The 24547-nt window shown below is 44.1% G+C and overlaps 1 protein-coding gene across 3 annotated transcripts in view; it reads right to left on the bottom strand.

The window, feature by feature from the left end:
* Positions 1-6207, bottom strand: part of TRIM29 (tripartite motif containing 29) — a 47487-nt gene extending 41280 nt beyond the window's left edge. For all 3 annotated transcript variants that reach the window (XM_080983540.1, XM_080983541.1, XM_080983542.1), the window contains exon 1: positions 5138-6207. In XM_080983540.1, coding sequence (XP_080839666.1) covers positions 5138-5980 — 843 coding nt within the window. In that variant the 5' untranslated portion in view covers positions 5981-6207. The remainder of the gene's footprint in view (positions 1-5137) is intronic.
* Positions 6208-24547: the final 18340 nt, after the last annotated feature.

Below are 24547 nucleotides of genomic sequence, written 5' to 3'. Positions count from 1 at the left end.
GCAATCTGCATAAATGCATAGCGATTAGCAAGCAAGCGAGACTCATAAACGGCTCTTCAGCTTTGCATATATCCCATATAAGCCAGCAGGTGTGGCTAACCTGTGGTCCTTCAGGTGTTGTTGGACTCCAGTTCCCATCAGCCCCAGTGACCCTGACCAATGGACGGGGATGATAAAAGTTGTAATCCAGTCACATCTGGATAGTGCAAGGTTAGCCACCCCTCACTTAGAACCACTGTGAACCAAGTTAAATCCCCACTCACACATGATACTAACGGAACAATCTTGGGACGGTCACTCTCTCTCAGCCCGTTCTACCTCACAGGGTTGTTGTGAGTATAAATTGGAGGGAGAGGCATACACACCATCCTGAGCTGCTAAAGGGGGGGGGGTGGAATTAAAAAAGCAGTAAAAAAGAGGCTGCCCTCAATGTGGTGTTGTGGTTAAGAGCAGTGGACTCGTAATCTGGTGAACGAGGTTCGCTTCCCTGCTCCTCCACATGCAGCTGCTGGGTGACCTTGGGCGAGTCACACTTCTCTGAAGTCTCTCAGCCTCACTCACCTCACAGAGTGTTTGTTGTGGGAGAGGAGGGGAAAGGAGATTGTTAGCCGCTTTGAGACTCCTTCGGGTAGTGATAAAGCGGGATATCAAATCCAAACTCTTCTTTTTATTTTATTTTTAAAAAGCCAGTTTGTAACTCTCAGAGCATTACACCTGGCTGGGTTTAAATTGGGTCAACCATTTTTTCTGTGTTTGGGCTCTTGGCTTTGACTCGAAAAGACATTAACACTCCCTTCACATTGGCAGGGTGACAGAGTCCCCATTTCCAAAGGTTTTCATACCAAGCCTCCCTCATCCCAGCCTCATATTCAGACCAGAGCAAGCAATGCTCAAAACCAAGTTCCAGTTTTTATCTACATGAGCAGCAAGAATCAGGTCAGGAGATTTCCAGTTAATTTCAGCTCCCCTCAAGTCCTGGCATGCCTTGTGAATCACAGCCTACAGGCAAGGCTTTGGAATGAAGCTAGGGAGGCCAGCAGATGGGGAAAAGAAACAACAAGTTTCTAATCCCTTACAAAATGACGCACACTCATTGAAATGTCATCTTCTGAAATTCTTGCTGATGACCTCCATTTTATTTTATTTTTGAAAGTTGCTATCCCAGGGGTATAATAAAAAAAGGGTTTGTTACTTTTCCCAGTGTACAGGCAAACAAAATTGTAGCTAAGGACATAGGAAGCTGTCTTATACCAGGTCAAATTATTTGTCCACTTAGCCCAGTCTTATCGACACTCATATAATTGTCGAATTGGAAGGGGTCCTGAGGGTCATCTAGTCCAACCCCTCTGCTATGCAGGAATCTCAGCTAAAGCATCCATGACAGATGACCATCCAGCCTCTGCCTAAAAACCTCCCATGAAAGAGAATCCACCACCTTCCAAGGGAGTCTGTCCCACTGCAAAGCAGCTCTTATTGTCAGAAAGTTCTTCTTGATGGAATCTCCTTTCTTGAAACTTGGACTCTCCTTTCTTGTAACTTGAAGCCATGGAGTTGGGTCCTACACTCCAGAGCAGGGGAAAACAAGCTTACTCCACCCTCTATGTGACAGCCCTTCAGATATTTGAAGATGGCTATCATATCTTCTCTCAGTCTCTTTTCTAGGCTAAGCATACCAAATTCCCTCAACTGTTCCTCATATAGCTTGGTTTCCAGACCCTTTATCCTCTTTGTTACCCTCCTCTGCACACCTTCCAGATCACTCCAGGTATGATCTGAAAAAGGCAGAATAGTGTGGTACTATTACTTCCCTTGATTGGGACACTATATTTCTGTTTACGCGGTGTAGAGTAGCATTAGCTTTTTTGCTGCTGCATCATACTGTTGGCTCATGTTAAGCTTGTGGCCTACTAAGACCTCTAGATCCTTTTCCCATATAATACTGGTAAGCTAGGTGTCTACCATATTATATTTGTGCAGCTGGTTATTCCTGCCTAAGTGTGGAACCTGACATTTATCCCAGTTGAAATTCATTTTGTTTGCTTTGTCAATCTGTTCAGTTCATCTTGAATCCTATTCTGTCTTCTGCAGCATTAGCTATCTCTCCCAGTTTGGTGTTATCTGCAAATTTGATGAGCAGTCCCTCAACTCCTTCATCCAAGCCATTTTAATAGACGTTGAACAACAACAGGCCCAGGGCATAACTCTGACTGGCAGCAGCTCTCCAGGGTCTTGTGCAGAGGTTTTCCACATCACTTGCCACCTGATCCTTTGTCGATGGACAGGATTGAACCCAGGAGCTTCTGCGTCCAAAGCAGTGAGCTATGTGCCTTCCTTGATACATCAGCACATGTTTAAGGGTGATCCAGATCCCTAGTTAGTCCCACATGCTTGTCATCTCTTTAACCCTCTCAGTAGTTTGTCCCACGAGACGTGATGCTCTGCTCTTGGGGATGGGGAGAAATTTGGTTCAGTTCACCTTGAAGGCTGAATCTATCAAATCCTCCCTTTTCAAAACAAAACGAGAACTGAAACACAGCCATCCATCGAAATTCTCACTTGCCAAATTTTGTGGTGCATCATTCTAATAATGTGCACAAAAATGCATACATCAGGGGGAAGCATGCATCAAAATGCATGCATTAGTGACAAATGCATTATGTTGAGGGAAATTGCATACAAAAGTGAGTGTTAAGAGACGTGAGCACTTAAAATGCTGATGAATTTTCATGATGGCATAAAAAAAAAATCACAGAAATGTGAACTTAAAAGTGGAAAATAAATGAGGAACCAAGAGAAAGTGATATTGACAGATTAGTCCATCCCTATGTGCATATCTGTTTTGCTGTGTCTAATCTCTGGGCTCCCAGGTATCCTTCCATTACCTATTAGGGTTGACAATACTGAACTTTATAAACTACGTGCTTGACCTCCATTAAGATTATCATTCCCTCTAATAACAAACTCAGGGAATGAGTGCCAATCTGGGAGCCAGTGGGCTCCTTTGGGAGGATGCGCAAGATTTAAATTGAATCATCATCAGCAACTGGATTGTATTCAAAATGGGGTCATAGGGAAACAAGATGGAGGTGTCCCAGCCTGCTTCTGGGAGAAACCCCAGGGATAATTCAGCAACACTCACTAGCCGTGAAATGTTGGGTGTCAGTAGGAAAAGGAAAAATGGAAGATACAGCGGTGTGGACAGACTGGAGAAGCCTAGAGGAGTGCATTGCTGGCTGAAATGCTGGAGAGGATTTAGAGGTGAGAATACATTGATTTTTGTTGCTGCTGCGATTCCTAAAATTATACACTTCCTGTTGAGGGTGCCTCTGACCAATATTTTGACTGGCCTGGCTGTTTTTATAATGCCATCTATTTATTTTCAATGGCCTATTCTTTAGCCGTTACATGTAGGAAATTATTACCTCATGAACTGTCGCTTAGTTGAGAAAACACATCAGATAGAGTTTTCAATGGGTGCCGCAGCCATTGTTGTTGTATAGTCATTTAGTCGTATACGACTCTTTGTGACCCCATGGACCAGAGCACACCAGGCAGCCATTAGCTTCCCCTAATTCTCCACCTCTTCTTAGGTAAAAAAAATATTGAAAACCCTTTCATTAAAAAAAAGTCTTCTCAGCTCTTTCTGTGAGGAATTTTTCGTGATGATTATTCATATGTCTTTAAAACTATTTTGTGAGGCTCCCTGTATAAAACATGACTCTACTTTTTTAAGCCACTGGGCACCTTCAGGGTCCAAGGTGCTGTACCCAAAACAGAAAGAAAAGGGAAAGAAAATCCTTTGAGAAAATAAACACCTCTCAAAGAAAAGGAGGGAGACAGAGAAAAAGAGAAGACAGAGTGATGTTAAGTATTTTGGGGGCAGAATCTTGAGGGGTGGACACTGGAAACATCTAGCCAGGGTCTTCATCCTCTTATAACATTCAGGGAATAAAAAGTCCAAAAATATTTGGGTTTATCTATATTACCCCCTTCCTTCCAGGTGTTTTCTGAGGTAAAAATCCCCCTTCTACAGAAACGGAAAGGTGTTAAAATCCTCCTATGTGGCGTAAGTCCCCCTCAGGTGAGTACATCCTTATTCACCCTGCAGCGCTCTGTCATGACAAGTTGTACCTGCTAAAACTATTCTTTCCAGAAATATGAGGGCTAGGCCATAGAAGTTTCCGGCACTCTCTCTCTCTCTCTCTATGGCACAAAACCCATCAAGCTTTAACCCATCAATCACCCATTCCTTGTAAACTGTTCATTGTAATTGTCACTCAGCTACTTTACAGCGCCAGAAACACCCTTACAACAATGACCCTCACTTCAGTTCACGAGCACAATATATCCTGTCTTCCATTCTCTCTCTCTCTACCGTCCATGCCTGACACACACCCCAGGTCCCACAGACATATGTCCCGACAGCTGCCATGAGCACACATCCAGATTATACCAACAACCCAGCTTCTGACTTCCAAGTGTCACAAAGGTCCCCAGAGCCTAACTTTTTATATAGCCTAATTTCTTTGAGGATGGCACTTGGGGCCTCCCCTTAAAGGTATGAGGACCCAGGCTGTCCTTCATCTTGACAATCAATAATTAGTCTGCACATGCATACTCCTTTTTTGCAAACTCCAGCATCAAGCAGCAACTGGAATACGTGAATCTGCCAACACCAGAGAGTTTCATAACATTTTGCCTCAAAATACTTCTAAGGCAAAAGGTTTTAGCTCAGTATTTGAGCATCTGCTTTGCATGCAGAAGGTTCCAGGTTCAATCCCTAGCATCTGCAAGTAGGTCTGGATAAAACCCCTGGCTGAAAGAGCTTCTGTCAATCAATGCAGACAATACTGAGCCAGATGGACCAAATGATCTGACCCAGTGTCAGGCAGCTCTTCCTATATCCTATATCAGTGCACACATATCAGGGTGCAAATCATCACATGTTGGGATATCAAGTGATGGGCATGCATGGACATGAACCAGCTGCACAGGCCCACTGTATCACATTTATTCCATTAGACATAAGAAGGTTTGCTGGGTTGGAAATGGGGTACTTGAGACTGAATCAAGATGTCTCACTTCCTGAAATGGAAAGAGTAAAGGTCCAGTATAATATGTAGGAAAGGAACAATACCTCTTTGCCGGATTTCTCAATCTCTACCGTCACCGTGGTGTGGTTCTTGTGCTCCTGGAACATGCAGAGGTAACAGATGCAGACCTGGTCCGTCTGGCAGAAAAGCTCCATCGTCTTGCCATGCACAGGGCATTTCCTGGCTTCAAAGTCCTTGATGGGGTCAAGGAGCTGGTGATCCCGGAAGGCAGCCCCTTCAAAGTGAGGCTTCAGATGGAGCTCACAAAAGCTGGCTTGGCACACAAGGCAGGACTTCACAGCCTTCTGCTTGTTGTCAATGCAGGAGTCGCAGAGGACCTCTTCGAGGACCCGGGGCCTTGAAGTGGACCCTCTGCTCACCCGGTTGAAGTTGGATCTCTTGGTGTCCCCTGATTCCCCAAGGGAGACAGTAGGTTTCCTCAGATCTGCAATCTGCCCACTAGAATACAGTGGCTTCTTCACATCCCCTTCGCTGGTGAAGGTTTTCTTTGTTTCCATGTTGTATATAGACTTCCTCAGGTCCCCTCTTTCTGGGAAGGACATCTGGGACCTCCGAGGCTCCCCTAGAGGCATGGAGGGGAACGCTGGCTTCTTGCCCTCCCCAGACTCCATGTTGAAATAGGTTGACCTCTTCTCATCGGATTCAACAAACTGGATGATTGGCCTCTTCCAGTCACCCCCAGAATATATCGATTTTTTGAGCTGTTCTATCTCCAGCGCAGGGCTGGTGTTATTCTTGTTGGCATCTTTCTCCCCTTTGCTTGGGCTAGTTGGTTTCTTCCCTTCTTCTGCCTCTTTTGGTGGAGAGGCTGGGGTCTTCACATCTTCTGACTTACTTGTGGTCCCATTTGCTCTTGCTGCCTCCATCCCGTAGCTTTTTCTCCTGGCCTCAACAATTTCTTTTCTCTCTTTCCTGCAACTGTCAGAAAACGGCAGAAGTCTTGGACTACCTTACCCTTACACAAAAGCCGGCAACCTCACTGGCTGCTGTCCCGGCAAGGAATGAAAGAACAATACGTCAAAAGCTTTACCTAAATGCCACACCTGAAAGATGGGGAGGAGAAGTGAGATACCTGAATTACACTGGGCAGAGCCAGAGAGAGAGAGAGAGAGAGAGAGAGAGAGAGAGAGAGAGATGTTACAAAAGGCATCAAGAGAGCCAGCTGCATAGTTAATTATACAAGCCAGCCCACACCCAAGAAGATTCTTGTCTAACCAGGTTTGGGAATGAAGGGTTGTTTATGTGTCACTTTTTTCTTTCAAAAATAATTTTCATTAAGAGGCAGCAACCAGTTCTGCTACCTACTTTGAAAATAGTTGCTTCTGTTGACAGCAGGAGTGGAGTGACCTTCTCTGCTGCATGAGCAGGATTATACGTCGAGGGTAAGGTACAAGAAAGGGGGGGGGGTAAGTGGACTGCTTGTGTGTACATGCAACTAGGCTTGCCATTGGAATTGATGCAAAGAGTCATAATCAGATAATGAACTAAGGATATTAGAGTTTCCATGAGAACTAGAAGCAGAAAATGTCTGAAGCTGAGAATCTCAGCTTCTGACGTTGTTGTTTGAATGCCTGCACCGCAGCACTTTACTGGTTTATCTAAAGGAGGCTGAAAGTACAACATTCTGCACACTTACTCTCTTTACAAATGGTGAGAGAATTGGCAGAAATGTCTTCATTCACCTATGAGTATTCATATGGGGAAGGCCCATAGCTCAGTACTATAGCATCTGCTTTGCATGCAGGGGGTCCCAGGCATGTCCCAGTAGGACTGGGAGAGACCCCTGCCGGAAACTCTGGAGAGCTGCTACCTGTCAGTGTGCACAATACTAAGCTAGATAGACCAATGGTCAGACTCCCTATAAGGCAGTTTCCTATATTCCTGCCATCCTGGTTATTTATTCTGATTCTCCGCGGACACACACACACCCCAACACACATCAGGTCTTTTCCTCTCTCGATGGCCCTCCAATTATCTGCGCACCCAGTTAGTTCAAAGCTTTTAATAGCTACCAGAGCATTTCAATAAATGTGGGCATTGTACGCGTCTGTGTTTATAATTTTCCGCATTAGGATTTCATTAGTGGTTCATAATAGGCCTTGCCTGCTCCTTTACAGAAGCACAGGACATGTGCTTTAATTGTTTAAAAACGCAGGTCATTAAACAAAACAAAACAAATTACACGGGCTGTTTATGACTATATATACTGGGCTTAATCCCTCCTTCCCCTGCTGCTGCCGCCTTCCTTCACTCTCTGCTTCTTGGGTTGAGGTGATCTCTTAAGACAATAGCCTTTGGGGAACTTGAGTCGATTAAGGAATGTTCTAGGGTGGAGATCTGTGTTCTCAGATGTACTGAGGCAAGTATGCAAGGCTTGCTTGCTTGCTTGCCTGCTTTTGTTCTGGATTTAACACTTCAAGTAGGAGAGAATGAACTTCAGGTAGCCAGCCACTGAACTCTGCAAAATAATAAAGGAAGTACTTCTACAAATGTTCCATTCAACATGTCTGGTAAGGATGTAAGAACATAAAAAGCTCCTCCTGGGTCAAGCCAAATGGAGCCCATCTGGTCTAGAATTCTGTTCTCACAGTGGCCACCCAGATACCTGCAGGAAACTCACAAGCAAGACTCAACACTTTCTCCTCTGATGATTTCCAGCAACTGGTATTCAGAAGCATTACTGCCTTTGATCACAGAGGCAGAGCACAGGCATCATGGGTAGTAGCAACTGATAGTCTTCTCCTCCATGAATTTGTCCAATCCTATTTCAAAGCCCTCCAAGTTGTTGGCTATTACTGCCTCCTGTGGGAGTGAGTTCCATAGATGAACTGTGCACTGTGTGGAGAAGTGTGTGAAGAAATGGTAATCCTGGTGCTCAGACTGGAAAATGTTATGCCATTTTCGTTGTCCAAACCTCCCCAGATAACAGTTTCTGGTGAGCAGCCTACTGCAAGACTGGTTCCCTCACGGGGGAGCTTTTGACACTAGTGTTTTGTTTATAATCAGAATCATAGAATTGTAGAGTTGGAAGGGATCCTGAGGATCATCAAGTCCAACCCCCTGCAATGCAGGAATATGCAGCTGTCCCACACGGGGATCGAACCTGCAACCTTGGTGTTATCAGCACCAGGCTCTAACCAACTGAACTATCCAGGCATTGTTGGCATTAATACAAAAATATGCAGCTTAAAGAACATTGAGACAAGGTCTGCAGGATCATACCTATGGTCCAGCAAGGGCAGCATCCTCTTCCAAAACTAGCCAATCAGATGTCTCTGAAAAGATCTCAAACTTGATGGCAATATCTAGCAGTGACTGGTGTCCATAGGCACTGGTAGGGCAGAAGGCAGGGAGCCCAACAGTAGGTGGCGCCAGAACAAATGACAGGCAGAGCCAACTCATTTTAGTTCTGTTCCCCATCAATCCCTTTGCAGAAATCTACAGGGCAACACTGAGAATAAGAAGGAAGAAGCTGGCAGGCAATGCCACCTCCTGGACTGGCTGTAAGAAAGAAGGCAGGCATGTGGTGGTCTGTCTGAAGGCAGACTGAGATTGGTGGGGCAGAGCCCCATCTGCTGTAATGGAGCATTGTCACGAATTGTTGCTCCCCAGTAATGGGTATTTAGAGGCATATTGCCTTGGAATCTGGACATTCTATATAGCTTCCATGACCTCAATTACTATAGATAGTCACATGCTTTTGTCTTATTCCCTTTTTTACCATCTAAGCCAGCAATCATCCACCACCACACTTGGAGGCAGCATATTCCATAAATAAGGATACGTGGTGTGAGAAAGGTCTTTCTTTCACCCACCCTGACTCTGAAGCCAAATAATTTTATTGGATGATCCCCAGCGTTAAGGATTATGAGAAAAATGTCACTTATTCCACTTTCTTCCACACCATGCATTATAATGTAAAACTCAGTTCTATTTCTCCTTAGGCATTTTTTAAATAAAAGAAATGTATTTTGTCGAAGTAACCCCTCAATCATTTTGGTTGTCCTCTTTTGTTCCTTTTGAGTTAGGAAAGCTGGCAGCTGGCCAGATGGTGCTAGACTTTGATATGAAGTTGGTCCCTCCAAAGCAAACATCTTGCAGAATCTCCAGCTCTTGAAGGCTTCGTTTTGCTAGCCAATGGAAAAGATTAAGAATGTTGCCTGAGAGCAAGGCAGATGGAGGGATACACTGGCCCAGATCACAAAGCCACATCAGAATGGCTAGCTGATTGGCTGCATGGCACCTGACATCATCATGTTCACAACGTGATCCCTGGTTGGCTAGAATAACACCATGAAGAAGCTCTATAATAGCAGCACATTAAGGATGGGGGAGGAATGTGAATGAGAGAGACCAGTAATTGGGGGGTGGTCACTGTAGGGACTTCTCAGACCACCTGAAATATTACTTTCCACATTGAACCTCACAAAAATTCAACATATCACCCATTGATCTGTCTGGTTTTATCTTCTGCAATTATCATGAGCATACTGGGTCAGGGTTAGAATCCTATGCATGTCTTCTTCTTCCTTCTCTAGCACAATCAAGATATGCAAACTATCTAGGTCAGTGTGAGGGGTAGGGACACGAAGGAATTTCTGTGTCCTTCTACAATTGCTCAGGCCCGTTTCTTGCATTTATTTAATTTTTAGTTGTTTGCACATGCGTGCAGAGAGCCAAAGTTTGTCAATAGTGGCCCATGACTCATGAGTCAGCCAGCCACTGTCATTATAATCCTTCTGTCATCTCATTCTACTCAAGGCGTGTCTAGACAGTGTAGGGTGGAGTGGGGGAAAGTGAGTGGTGGTGACGGAGTGCTGGAATCAGCGCATCTTAGGCTGTGGAAGCAATTGCATCCTCTTCCTTTCCCCCAACAAGCACTTCCACAGATGTTCCATTGGCCATGGCTATTAACCCAAATGAAAGTTACCTGATGCTATGGGTGTCCATTTCTACTTCCTTCAGTGTCTCGTTTTCCCAATGGTTAAGTTCAATTCTCCACATTTCCAATTCAGTCTGTAGCTTCTTCTTTTTTCAAATTCTCATGAAAACTCAGTGCGTTTCAGTGAAAATTTTTCCTAATATGTGCAGGTCTGTATGCAATTTTGTCAAAAAGATGCATTTTTGGCCACTTGATTTCCCCTCATATAATGCATTTCTCTGTGTTATTTTCATTAATATTTCCATTTTTATTCACACTTTAACCTCCCCCCCATATAATGGTATCACATTGGTGCTTTCAGTGTACTCATTTCAGTACCTGTTAAAAATATTTTTGTTTAGACAAGCCTATCCAAATACTGTATTTTTTGCTCTATAAGACTCACTTTTTCCCTCCTAAAAAGTAAGGGGAAATGTGTGTGCGTCTTATGGCGCGAATGCAGGCTGTGCAGCTATCCAGAAGCCAGAACAGCAAGGCAGATTGCTGCTTTCACTGCACAGCGATCCCTCTTGCTGTTCTGGCTTCTGAGATTCAGAATATTTTTTTTCTTGTTTTCCTCCTCCAAAAACTAGGTGCGTCTTGTGGTCTGGTGCGTCTTATAGAGCGAAAAATACGGTATGTAAAATGTTGATGTGCGCTTTAATTTGTTTTTAGGTTTTTGCTGGTTTAAACGTTTTTGAGTATTTTAAATAGTTGCTTTTAACTGTTTTTACTGATAATTTTATTGTTTTGTTCTCTTTGTAAACTGCTGTGAGGTTGTTTCTTTTCATAATCAAGCAGTGTATACATTTTATGAAATAAATAAAATAAAAAGTATATGCAGTTTTGTAAACATTGCTTGGATGATGAACTGCACTGGAAAATTCAGGAAAGTATGAATTTCAATGGATGGCTGTGTTTTTGTCTGTGTGCTGCTTTGGAAAATGCAGGTAAGGTAGGCTCAGCTTTAAATACCAACTGAAATGAATTTATCCCTCATCTCTACCGGAAGCAGCAGGAAATTTGGTCTATGAAGGTCACCCAACATATCAGCGCCTTCATTCTAGTAGATGTAACCTGAGTCAATCTCTTTCAGGCTGCATGAGAGTGCAGGGCCCTGAACTGCTCCCTATTCTGTCCCAGCCAGATTTTTCCTTAAAGCAAAACTCCCAAGTGAATTTTGTGTAGAAGCCTGCTTGGGCAGATTATCTGAGGAAAGCCAAGGGAAGTCAAAAAGGTTTCAGTAAGACTAGTCAAATTTATTAGGAGGGTTTTGTTCAACCATCTTTTAATCCAACCTATCAGAAGACAGTGGCAATCTGCTTGGTGAACTACATGCAATTGTCTCTACAATACTGTGGGAGCTCTCCTATGTTGCATTCTATAGGCGATCCTATAGAATAACCTATGTTCTCCCTGCAGTGGAGCACCATCTACCCACTATATGGAAGTGAAAGAAGGTTATTCTTGAACCCATCCTTGCTGGTTTCAGATAGACTGGATGAAAAGGACACTGCCCTCAAGCAAAATAGCAAGGGCAGCTCTAAATCCTACACCACAGGAAGTTTCTTGTTAATGAGGCTCGGTGTCCTTTCAGAATTCTAGGATGGTAATTTAATGAACCACTTGTGGAAGACAGGAGTGCCTGGCGTGCTCTGTTCCATGGGGTCAGGAAGAGTCGGACACGACTAAATGACTAAACAACAACATAATTTAATGAACCTTTACAGGATAACAAATGCAAGTGACGAGGACAGAGCACTATGAAACTATAGAGCAAAGTAGTTTCCTTCTATTTTGCCCTGTCTATATTGTGTTCCTGCTCTGCAAATGTCAGTTTTCAATTAGGTGATGGAAATCTGAAGTTGGGTGGGTATCATTCAAGTCATGTCTTTGCTGGATAGCTATCACTGCTGGAAGCAAACCATGGAACCAGTCTTGCCATCTTAGGTTCCAAAGGCGACTCCTTCCATCATCATCCAAACTTCACTTCCCATGCTACCTGTTCCTACTCTTCCTCTGAGATTTGTATTTTCTGCCCTATTGGCCATTCCTTTCCTGCCCATCAAACGTTATGTCTAGAGACCAATCTACATATACAGGAAAACACCGAGACAAGCTCTTTTGGGAATAAGCCAAATTCATATCACAGTGTGGCGACTGCAGTATGTCACATCTGAATGCCTTTTTGAATACTATTTCATGTTAATGTATATATATGAAATATTTGCAAGCTGCCAACTCATGCAGAATATTGAAGCAGTGTACAACAATATACATATAAGTTCAATAAACACAGAACACCATGAAAACAATGCAAGATAATAATGTACATGACTGGTAAATCAAGGAGGTTTAAATGGCCGCATAGACTTGTCAACATAAAAAAAGGGTCTTTGAGGAAGTCGATAGCAAGGCTGCCTGCCAAATATCTGCTGGAAGAGGGATCTACGACATGCAACCAGAGATACTAAATGCCTGATTTCTAGAGAAATCAGAGACTTCAGGGAAATGATATATAATGAATTGAGAAAAAAAATGTTGAAAATAACTTTTCCTAAGAAACCAGAAGCTTTCCTTTTAGGTATTACAGGACTAAAGATCCCGAAGGACTAGATGAAACTATTTATGTACATGACCACGGCTGCATGGACTTTCTTAGCCCAGAAATGGAAAGATGGTACAACTCCGACCAAAGAAGAGTGCAGATGAAATTGATGAACTATGCCAAGATGGCAAATCTTACAGGAAGAATTAGAAGACGAACCAGGATAATAAACAATGGGGGAAATTTATAATTTATTTGAGAGAAAAAAACTATTGCAAACAATTACACACAGTGGTAGGATTGACAGAAAACTTGTAGCAAAAATTTGAATGGAATGATAAAGGATTTATAAGAATAGAGTTACGAAAGAGATGCAGAGGGGGAAATCATTACAGTGATACCTCGGGTTACATATGCTTCAGGTTACATACACTTCAGGTTACAGACTCCACTAACCCAGAAATAGTACCTCGAGTTAAGAACTTTGCTTCAGGATGAGAACAGAAATCGTGCCCCGGCGGCGCGGCGGCAGCTGGAGGCCCCATTAGCTAAAGTGGTGCTTCAGGTTAAGAACAGTTTCAGGTTAAGAATGGACCTCCGGAACGAATTAAGTACTTAACCCGAGGTACCACTATATATTAAGATCCACAATGGGGGGGGGCAAAGGGGAATTACATGTTTGCGTTTTTAATTCGCTTGCTTATGTAAAATAGAAATTGCAAAAATAAAATTAAAAGAATAAAAATAAATGCCTGGGTTCTAGCTGAGGCTAGTTGGGCCTCTGTAACATGGGGGACAACTAGCAGGGGTCCTCTGGGGTTTCTCGGTAATAGGGTTTGGGAAATAAGGTGGTCCTTAAGTATTCGGGGCCCAGGTTCTTCAGGTTTGTATATTAATACAGGCAGCAGCCAAGGCATATGTTTTTAGCAGAGGCGGCACATGCTGGCAGCTGCCACCAGTACTCTAGCCTCTGGATTCTGCACCAGCTGCAGTTTCTGGACCAGGCCCAAGGACGGCCCCACACAGATTGTGTTGCACAGCTCATTCTAGTAAAAACAGCCTAGTGCATTAACAAATAATGGTTTGTTTGTTTTTTGTTAACCTAGTCCTCTTACCTATGCAGTAGCTTTCAGTGTCAAGTAGGAAGCGCCTTGTATTCCTTGATTTTCTTATGAATCTTTGCTTCCCAGATGAGTTCACCACCACTTAAGATTTTCTGAGGAGCTTCTGCTCCTTATTCCACCATAGTGGGAGGATACAACAGGCTCCACAGGGAACAGGGCCTCCTCAGTGGTCAAAAGTGAGCATTTTATGGCAAAATACATTTGAAGTCTCTCTCTGCAACATTCAGGGAAGCCCACCATCCAATGGACAGCTGTGATCTAACTTGTACGTTAGTCTCAAATGTGTGGCTCATGTATGTTGGTGTCAAAATTTGCAAAGCTAAATAGCCTCACAGATCCCTTGTAAAAAAACTTCCTATCCCAGAAGGCTTTTAATAACTTGTTGCTATCTGCTATCTACTAGTTCTATACCAATGCAGTCTGGGTTTTGGCACGCCATGAAAACATTTTTATTTCAGCAAGCATTTCCAGAATCTTATCTGGTCAATTCAATATTCTACTGCAGAGGCGGTGAACCTCAGGGTCAGGAGCCAAACATGGGTCTCCACACCTCTCTGTCTAGCCTTCAGGACTCTGTCTCACAGGCTCTGCCTTGCCCTCTCCCTGAGTGTTCTTGCCCAGCTGGAATATGTCCTTGAACTCTGACCGTGCCTCTCGCCATTTATGTATTCTGCATACATTTTATTTTCTTGGAAATCACTTAAGGAGCTATGATTGATGAGGAGATTTCACCCCTCCCATACCCAAGAATCTCCTGATGATCTCCTGATGGTCTCTGCTGACTCTCCAGAGAGCATTGATTTATGCTTAGAATATTTAGCTCTGTATATAGTTTTGTACCATAGTTGTAGTTATAGAATAAAAGGAAGATATTCTACAGAGCTGCTCTCCGAGTGGTTTATACTCTGCAAGACTCTGCAAAACTCTGCTGCGCAACGACTGTATTATTGAGACAGTGAATCCGGTGCTCTCAGCTCTGAGCTGTGAGTCCACAGCACTGTGACCGTTTCCTGTGAGAAAGGAGGTCTCTGGCGGTGCTACCCAGCTCGCCTAGCCCAGTCGGGGTTGAGGTGCAAGAGTCCAGTTGGTGCACTGGCTCTAGGGCGATGCTGACATTTATAGGTGATTCATGAATATTCCAAAGAAACAAATACAACTCTTGCCGTTTTTATTGCTTGTTTATTGTTTTGCCCTTAGTGTTGTTGCTTGATATTGTTTCCACTTTGCGCGTTGCTCCAAATGTTTTTGCATGAATAGGAGTACGAAGGAAAAACCCATCGAGTCAAGCATGGTGGCTCCTCTACCCCCTCTTGGAAGAAAGAAGGCGCTTGGAATATTACAGTCTGAAATTCCTTCTCTGACCTACCAGGGCTACAGGCTTTGCCAGATAGCTCCCCACAGACACGTTCTGCCAGTTCCACTTTCAATTTGTGTTATCTTTGGCCCTGGCTGCAAATTAGTCTTGTTCACAGCTGACTGTAACTGGAGCTTCACACAGGATTTTTCTGGACTGCAGCAAGTCTTGACGCCGCTTGCAGCAACCAATTTAATCCTCCTTGGCACAGGATTAGCAGATCCACAGAGTTTGCAAATGAACAATTTTATTTTTTTTCTTACTGGGACAGAGGGTGGAAGAGATCCATTGAAACCCTACACTGGGTGATCATTGGCACTGTCATCAGGCTGGTTTCTGACCATCCATGCACAGAGAACATAACCCAGGATTATCTACTGTGACTGGCAGGAACACCCCAGGGTCACATGCTGAGATCTTTCCCATTACCTGCTTTGTCAGGTATGGGGAGGCTTTGGCCCTCCAGATGTTGCTGAACCACAACTCCCATCATCCCTTGCCATTGTCCATGCTTGCTGAGGCTGATGGGAGTTGTAGTTCAGTGAAGTCTGGAGGGCCAAAGTTCCCACACCTGTGCTACATGATCCTTTGGGATTGCCAGGGATTGAACCTAGGACTGTATGTATGTAACACTTGTGCTCTACAATTGAGCTACAGCTCTTCCCTGAAAATATCTACCCGACATTAACTGATCAAAATTGCCCTTCACTTCCAATCTGAAGGTGTTAACAGCTTCAGTGGTAGGGGGGAAGGGGGGAAATGTGGACACCTGTCTTTGCCCCATTCTTTATGTGTCTAACAGCAACTTCCTGCATGGAACCTATTTGGATCAGGGAAAAGTCGCAGGGGGGAAGGTTAATTTCCACCTTCTCAGCACCACTTCCCTGTGGCCGCTCTGAAAAAGATGTCAAGAGATCCAGTCATGCATTTCCTACCCATGCCCTGTTTATTTCCATCTACAGAGATCATGCAGGAGATTTGGAGCAGGGGGTGACCAATTTTCTCATATGAGCCACCCAGACTGGAAATCTGAGTCACAGAGCGAGGGAAACCCTATAAAGCATCTTTAAGTGTCATTGTGGAATCCAGAGTCCTTTGCAAAACCCAATAAAGCAAGCTTCACAACAGAGCTGTGAAATAGGTCAATTGCGCAGGTTACTAGACCTGTGTAAACAAACAAGGGAGGGACACGGCCAAGAAACAGGGAGCAAAACCTGCTGAGATATGTGTTTGAAGGATTCTCCATGTGCCACTTCCCTCCTTTGATGCAGAGTGAGCATATTTCTGCATCTTTATTTCTGCATCTTCTCCCCTTCATTTATGGGACTCATAAACTCCATATGATCCAGCTATCCCTGTTTAGAGCCACATTCCACATCTCCTGGTACATGTCTCTGGTCAATCACACACTGTCAATTGCCCCTGGTTTATATTTGTCTTGTTAAAGTGCCATTAGAATGGATTGCAGAAGTTGTCATTTTGTAGACATCAACAATTCCCATCCCCCCACCCACTTTGGGGGTCTCTTGAAGTTGTATTGCTGAATTGGATGCAGATGCACCTTGTTTCTGCTTTACCTGCATAAAAATGCATGTTAACGAACACAAAATTTACCCATATAAAAATGCATGTAAATGGACACAAAATTACCATGTGGCATGTAGCTACAGATAGGGAAGAATTAGGTTTTCCTTGCACTGTAATGAGGAAGTGCCTAATTTGTATTTCTCAAACCAATGCACAAACCGAAACACAGCTTTGAAATCCACACTTCTCTGAATTTTGCAGTACAGTCCTCCAGTCAAGTAATCTGTATAAAAATGTATATATCAAAGTAAAATGTGCCTTAAAATGCATCTTTTTGTGAAACCAACATGCAGAAATGCATGTTAGCAGGGGGAATTGTTTTGCAAAAGTGTGTGAAGAACTGCAGGTAAGATAGGAAATAAAGGAGAAACTGAAACGGATTTGCTGCCCCCTAATATCACACGCAAAGCCAATCCCACCCTGCTTTGAGCCCTTTCTTCTGACATGAGGTCATGTGCAGCAGCAGCCTTCAAAGGAAATGCTTTAGCACTGGGAAAATGCAGCCCCAATGTGCAGCAAGAGGCTGTGAGCCCATCGTTTGGGAGGTGTTTTCGCTGTGAGAAACTCCTGGGAGGCTATTGGGGAAAACATGTCGAGACAAGTGAATGCTTATTCACTCTGCAACTGAGTCACGCCGCCATTTCATGTTTTCCCCCTCTTGCTTTCTCTCCATTTCTTTTCTTTTTTTTAATGAAGTGAAGGAGAAGTTTGATGGGGTGGAAGGGAAATGTTAGACGGGAAGGGGAAGAGCAAACACCAAGGAGACAGGGGCACAAAGGGAGGGAGCAGGGTGAAAACTAGGAGAAAGTAGTAACTGAAACTGGAAGTGTAAGATGGTAAACAGCAAGAGATAAGAGGCATGAAACAATGGAAGATAAGGTTAGGTGGAGACCTCAGACTGGGGTCAACTGGGGAAAAAAACACCAGACTAATCCTAGTGTAATCTTGATATAACAATGACCTTTGTATAGCTCAGTTTGTAGAGCATAAGGCTCTTTTGTTTTGTTTTTTTACCAACCACCAAAACACAAACAGTGAATCCTCCCAGGCAGTTGATACATTGGGTATACAATATTCAATAATATACGTATTCAATAATATACATATTCAAATTAACCATATGTACACTTCTCTATACCTTAACACTCCTCCTTCCACAAGGTTTATTTAACTTTTAACATTTTAATTGCCCCAAATTGTTCAAACCTACACAAATAATTCAATATTTTCTCAAACCAATCCTCCTCTTTCTCACTGACCTTAAACCCTTTCATTCTATGTATCTTCACAGTTAGGTATTCTAAAATTATAATATAATATAAGGCTCTTAATCTCAAGGTCATGGATTCGAGTCCCACCAAGGGCAAAACATTCCTTCATTGCAGAGGGTTGGACTAGATGACCCACATGGTCCCTTCTAACTCTACGATTCTATGACCGGGGTGGAGCACCAGGTGTTGCCCTGCAGGTGTCGTCTGACTCCATCAGCCCCAGCCAGTATGGCCAATCATCAGGTTTGATGCTTATCGGAGTCCAGAAGCAACTAGAGGGTTTTGTAGCAACGTAGCTGGTTTGAGCTGGGAGGGAGTAATTTCAAACTAATTCTGAATAAAATGAAAAGTAGAGCACCCCACTGTGCAGCCTGGATAGCTCAGTTGGCTAGAGCGTGGTGCAGATGATGCCAAGGTTTCAGGTTCAACCAATGAGTTGCAGAATGGGCAGGGCCATAATTCTATACAGTGGTACCTCGGGTTAAGTACTTAATTTGTTCAGGAGGTCCGTTCTTAACCTGAAACTGTTCTTAACCTGATGCACCACTTTAGCTAATGGGCCCTCCTGCTGCCGCCGTGCCACCGGAGCACGATTTCTGTTCTCATCCTGAAGCAAAGGTACTATTTCTGGGTTAGTGGAGTCTGTAACCTGAAGCGTACGTACAGGTACCACTGTATTCACCTTCTTGGGTACAGGTCACATTGGAGATTTTTCTGAGGAAATGGGTATAGCAGTCTTCCCCAACCTGGTGCCCGGGGCTGATCTGGAGAGCATCAGGTTGGCCAGTGTATGGGTTCAAGCATGCACTACAGGTCTAAGATACCCCATCACAATCCAGAAGTAAGCTTAGCGCACCACAGAGTGATATCAGGAGTTTGCATTATCAGCACCTCTTTACTCTGCCATTTGACCCTTGGGTGTATATTTTTAGAACCCACCTTGCTTTTGTGATTGTCAGTTGTTTAAAACAGTGTTTCAATGTTGTAACCCATGCTGGGACCTTACGTTGAAGGGTGGATAGTAATAATCATCATTATGAATAATATTATTAATAACATTTTTAACTGCCTTTAAGAGCTTCCTGCCTCTGACAAGAAAGCTCCACTACCCAAATTTCTGCTTGCCGTGCAGCTGTGAAAGGCACAGGAGCCTGCTGGAAAACAGATGGTGGCAACCCTATCAGTTAGGTGAGATACCGGCTTAGCATCCCAGAGACACCTGCCTTGCTAGCAAGAAACACAGAAGGGTGTGCTACAGTTTTTGTGGCTCCTCTTTTTTTTTTTTTTTTTTTTTTTTGGCAGGTGAAACTTGCCTCAGCTTGCTGCATGGTTTCCCTTTGATTATCGCTGCTTTCCTCTGTAAGATGGCTTCTCTGCAGGTTTTTATGGACACAGTTTGCCTCTGTGAAATCCCTGAGTAAGCAGAAAATGTGAAGCAAGAGCAGCTCTTTCTAAACCTCGTGTTTCTTTCTGAACCAGAGGTTAAGATTCAGCTACTTTTTCTTGCTTGCTTTGCAGGCAAGGCACACAAACCATTGTTTGTAGCTCAATATTGTCCACAGTGACTGGGGTGGCAGTTCTCTGGAGTTTCAGACAGGGGCATCTCCTAGTCCTACCTGGATGTATCAGGGGTTCAACATGGAACCTCCTGCATGCTAAATTCCCCAGGAAGAGGGACTGCTTATTAAACCACTCAACAGTTGTAACTCTGTGGAGAGAATAGAGGCCTTGTAACTACACTCACTACCTCTAACTACAATTCCCAGGATTCTTTGGGGGAAGCCATGTTTGTTTGTTTTTTTAAGTGGCATGATACTGCTTTAAATGCACAAATTGAGCCCAGTTCAGACGGGATGTCAACATCAAAGCCCACTCAGAATAATGGATGATAGAGCTCTGAGACTGGGGCTCTTTAAGGCCTGGTGGCATTGGATTGGTCCTTGGCTTCAGGTGACTAAGTGTTCAGTCAGGTGGTGACTCAAGTACTGCAGCCTAAATGGCATCCTTGAGAAAAACAATTCAGTCCGCAAGGCTTGTTGTGTGAGAGAAATGTGGCTCTGGTGACCCATCAGAGGGAATGTGTCACAGCCTGACTGCTGAGAGCCCTGGTTCAAGACCAACCCTGCTGGGTTCCCCAAGTGTGCTACAGATTCCAGAGCAATGGTGTCAATTTTAATGGGAGCCCAGAGCTCCTTGTAATGTTGCATTAGCCTTTATTCGTCAAGTCAACAATGGCTGCTTGTGTGTGTGTTATAAACGGTCAGTGTGAACACATCAGCCATGCTAATAATTCGCACTTTGTTCTGAACAGGGTTATTAATCCAACATCTTCGTGATTCAAATGGACAGGGCCCTTGGAATTAATTAGACCTGCTTTCTAACGAATCACTCTCCAGAAATTATGGCTCTGTAGAAAATTGCTTCCAACCGAGCTCAGATATCAAACAATCCAAGAAAATTGCAGACAGGAATACCATAAGATCCCTGTTTCAGTGTTTCTTTCTTCCTTCTCTTTGAAAGTTGTTGGCATCTTGAGACTGCGAAGGAAGACAAGCTTCCTGACCCACAACACACACACACGTACACAAACACACACATTTATTTGAACCTGTGTCAGATCTTTGGTGCATCCAATCATGTACTGCCAACACAAGGAGTTGCCAATCTGGTATCCTCCAGTTGTATGTGGACTCCAGCTGCCATCAGCCCCAGTCAACTATGACCAACAGTCAGGGGCATAAGAACCTAAAAAGAGCCTGTCTGATCAGGCAAAGGGCCCAACCAGTCCAGCATCCTGTTGTCACAGAAGATTTGATCCTGCTACGTCCTGTTTCAGGGAGCAAGGTATCTGGTGGGAAGGAGACGACACTGGGCAAAAAGTCACTTGACATACAGCACCCTGCAAATCATATCCAAAGGCATCCACACACAACCACCTCTTTCTTTTCCTAGTCAGTCCTCTGACTCCTTATGAAGAATGGTTGAGGGAGTTGGGTATGTTTAGCCTGGAAAAGAGGAGACATGATAGCCATCTTCACATGGCTGTCACATGGAAGATGGAACATGCTTGTTTTCTCCTGCTCTAGAAGCAATGACCCGAACCAATGGATTCAAGATACAAGAAAGGGAATTCCATCTAAACATCAGGAAGAACTATCGGCCAGTAAGAGCTGTTTGGCAGTGGAATGGATTCCCTTGGGAGCTAGTGGAGGTTTTTAAGCAGAGGTTGGATGGTCACCTGTCATGGATGCTCTAGCTGAGATTCTTGCTTTGCAGGGGATGGACTGGATGACCCTAAGGGGCCCTTCCAATTCTACAATTCTATGATTCTATTATACTTCTTCCTGCTTTGCTGCCTCTACTTCTTGCCTGATGTCCTAACGCATGACAGCCCTGGATAGCTTGGGGCCACCTGACCCAACCTGCAGCAAGTCAGGGCTGCACCAGCCTGACTCAGGTGACACCCAGATCCCACTGAATCAGCTTAATTTGGTACGGGACTCAGGCTGCAGCTGAAACCAGTACACAGCCCTAATGAACAGATGTTTCAAGAACTGAACCAGAGACCTATTTTACACTGGGCATAGACCCTACCAGTGAGCTATGGGTCTCCCCACCGAACCAAAATCGAGAGTCCGATAGGACTAGAGGCCTTGTGGCACAAAATTCAACTAGATACTAAAGAACCGAAGTGATTAAAAACTCCCCTTTAATCTGTCCCAGCCTAGGAAAACCAAATCTTCTGGTACAACCTGCTCTTAGCAAACAGGCCACTTGCACCAGCTCATTCCAGAAGCACATAGCGGACTGTGGGAAGATCTTCCCCAGAAGTGACTGCAACAGATTAGTTAGCTGTTGATTATGGATGAAGGAGGATGATTCATTGTGGTTTGTGATCTCCAACACAGAGATGACTGGCTTTAGGATTGGCAAGAAGCAGAACAGGGACAGCTAATTGTTGCTGGACTACAGTTCCCATCATCCTTGAGCCCTGGGACTGATGGGCGTTCAAGTCCAAGAGCATCTGGAAAGACAGAGGTTTCCTATCTGTGAAGGGACAGGGAACTGTTCAGTGTATGATCTTGGCATATCTCAAATAAGGCTCACCTTCGTGCCAAACTTATCATCTCCTGCAGTCAGCATGGCCAATGGCCAAGGAAGATGGGAGTTGTTGTCCAACAACTGTTGGGGACCCAAGGTTTGGGTGTCCATGGTGCCTCTTTCAACTATCCCATTCTCCAATCTCCTGACCTCATAAATGACTTGATGCTCCTTATGCTCACAGTTCCCTTCCAAACTCTCCTCAAACATTTGAACGCAACCTTCCCTTCTCCCTTTGCAAGAGGTGAAAGTGAAATTTGGGCCAGTTCATAATCTACCTAATTCACGTTTTCTGAAACAATCTAGGATCTAAAACACAGCCATCTTTCAAACTTTGCAATTCACTGGATTTTGCAATCAAGTTCTCTAGCCAAATATTGTTCTCTAGCCAAAAACCGAACATACCGGGATAAACTGTCTATTAAACTCCATGTACTAGTGAAGATAACATAGCCCAAAAAATTACAATACTGTATTTTAAGAGGAAATGGCTTTGCCAAAATGCGTATATTAGCTAAAATTACACGCAAACATGCATATACGAGGAGATATTCACACTAAAATACTGATGAGTTTTTGTGAGGACTCAGGTGTGAATGTGGAGGACTGAACTAAAGAGTGGGAAAATGAGAAATGGAGAAAAACCGACATTGACAATTCACCTCTTGCCTCTGTCACCCTCCCTCTCATCTGCTGACATCTGGATTGTAAGCTCCTTGGGGCAGAGGCATTGTCTCCGTGACTCTGTAATGCACCCAGAAAGGAGAAGGAACAGGACAGTGAGAAAGTAGAGGGAAAGGAAATAAGGAAAGCTTCCTGACATTAGAGAGCTGCTGTCAATCAAACCAAACAATTCTAGGCTGGATGGGCTAATGATCTGACTCAGTATATGGCAGAATAATGTCTTCATATGAGTTCCCACACTGGCCAGGAGGATACACCCTGGAGCTGCAGCTGTAAAACACACCTGTTTCATGACCCTTAAAGCCCAACATTTATTTTTGCACCTGTTGAAGTTCCAGGAGCAAAGAAGCAGATCTGCAAGGGAGCACCCTTGGATGGATGGGTTTTTGTTGGCAAGAAAGGTTTGGAAAAGGTTCCTTTGAAGCTTCCTCCAGTTCTGCTTCATGCGGTGTGTTTTCTTTGCCTCTGCCACCCAGTTGCTCGATTGCCTTGGCCCCTGTCCACTGGCTTGCTGTGTGAACGTTAGCTGATGCAGTTTATTCAGTTAATTGCAATTAACTTAAAAGCTCCGTCAAGTCCAGACTCAACCCGACGAAGCGTCATGGGACTGGCTGACGCCCAGAGAGCACATACTGGGCTAGCCCCAGGCGCGTGGATGGCCTACATGAAGGCAAGGTGGGGCATGTGATCCTGCACTCGCAGCTCCACCCAGACCCCCTACCTCCTCCCTAGGGTTGCGGGTAGGGATTGGGAAGGAAGGGAGTGGGGAAGTCCAAGTTTGGAGATTCTATCAAGGTCTGTAGCGGTGGCAGGGCTAGGGTCCACAATGTGTTCTCAGTACCACTGCTCAGATCAAGGAGGGATAGCATCTCAAGAAGTCTCTGCTATCTATTCTATTCTCTGTTTGGTGCAGGATACTCCCCCCCCCCCCCAATGCTGTGCAATTGAAAACGAGGGTTGTCTCCATCTAAGTTGCACACTGAACTCAACAAGCCTAAGTTAGTTGTGTACATTAAATTCAGTAGGTCTACTCTGAGTAGAACTACCATTGGCTACCTGTCTGATCTAGTAGTCTTTTTATTTGGTGATCACTCGTAGCCAAGAAAGATTGTCTTCCATGAACACGTGCCTTTCTTTTAGTTCGTTTCTCCCTTTTGTCCTGAGTTCATGCTTCTTCAAAGTCCATGCCTTTGGTAGAAACTATTCTCCAATTGGAGCACTCGCAGGCCAGTGTTTCCCAGTTATCTGTGCTTATACTGCATTTTTAAAAAGATTTGCCTTAAAAGCATCTTTAAACCTCTTTTGTTGTCCACCGCTTTCACTTTCCATTCTTAAGTTGGGAATAGAGTAGATGCTTAGTAGTACATCCAGAACAGAGGACGCACCATATAACACATAATTAATATGTGGAACTCATTACCACAAGCTGCCATGGCCACTGGCTTAGATGGCTGGAGGGGTTAGACAAACTCATCATCTATCCATGGCTATTTGTCATGATGGAACCGCTTTCAGAAGCAGCAGGTCACTCACTGAAAACTGATATGGGGGGGACAGTGATCAGTGAGAGAGACAAGTTGCCTCCAAACCTTGCTTGTAGCCTCCCTGTAGGCATTGTGTTGAGGGGAACAGGATGCTGGGCTAAACAGGACTCTGTTTCAAATCTGGCCCAACAGGACTCAGCGGTTACATGGTGATGATGTCAATAAAGGCCGTATGAAGTCGATTAAGGGTGAGAGCAAGTGAGGACAATGGAAACTTATCCATCAACATTTCCCATGGAAGGCTGATAAAGCATTGAAGAAGGAAAATGTTTTCTTTTTCTTTTTACATATAAAACACA

The sequence above is a fragment of the Podarcis pityusensis genome (assembly GCF_964106645.2).
Source record: "Podarcis pityusensis genome assembly, chromosome: 15".
NCBI classification, from domain to species: domain Eukaryota; kingdom Metazoa; phylum Chordata; class Lepidosauria; order Squamata; family Lacertidae; genus Podarcis; species Podarcis pityusensis.
Note: the sequence above shows the minus strand (reverse complement) of the source record. Positions and strands in the feature narration are given on the sequence as shown.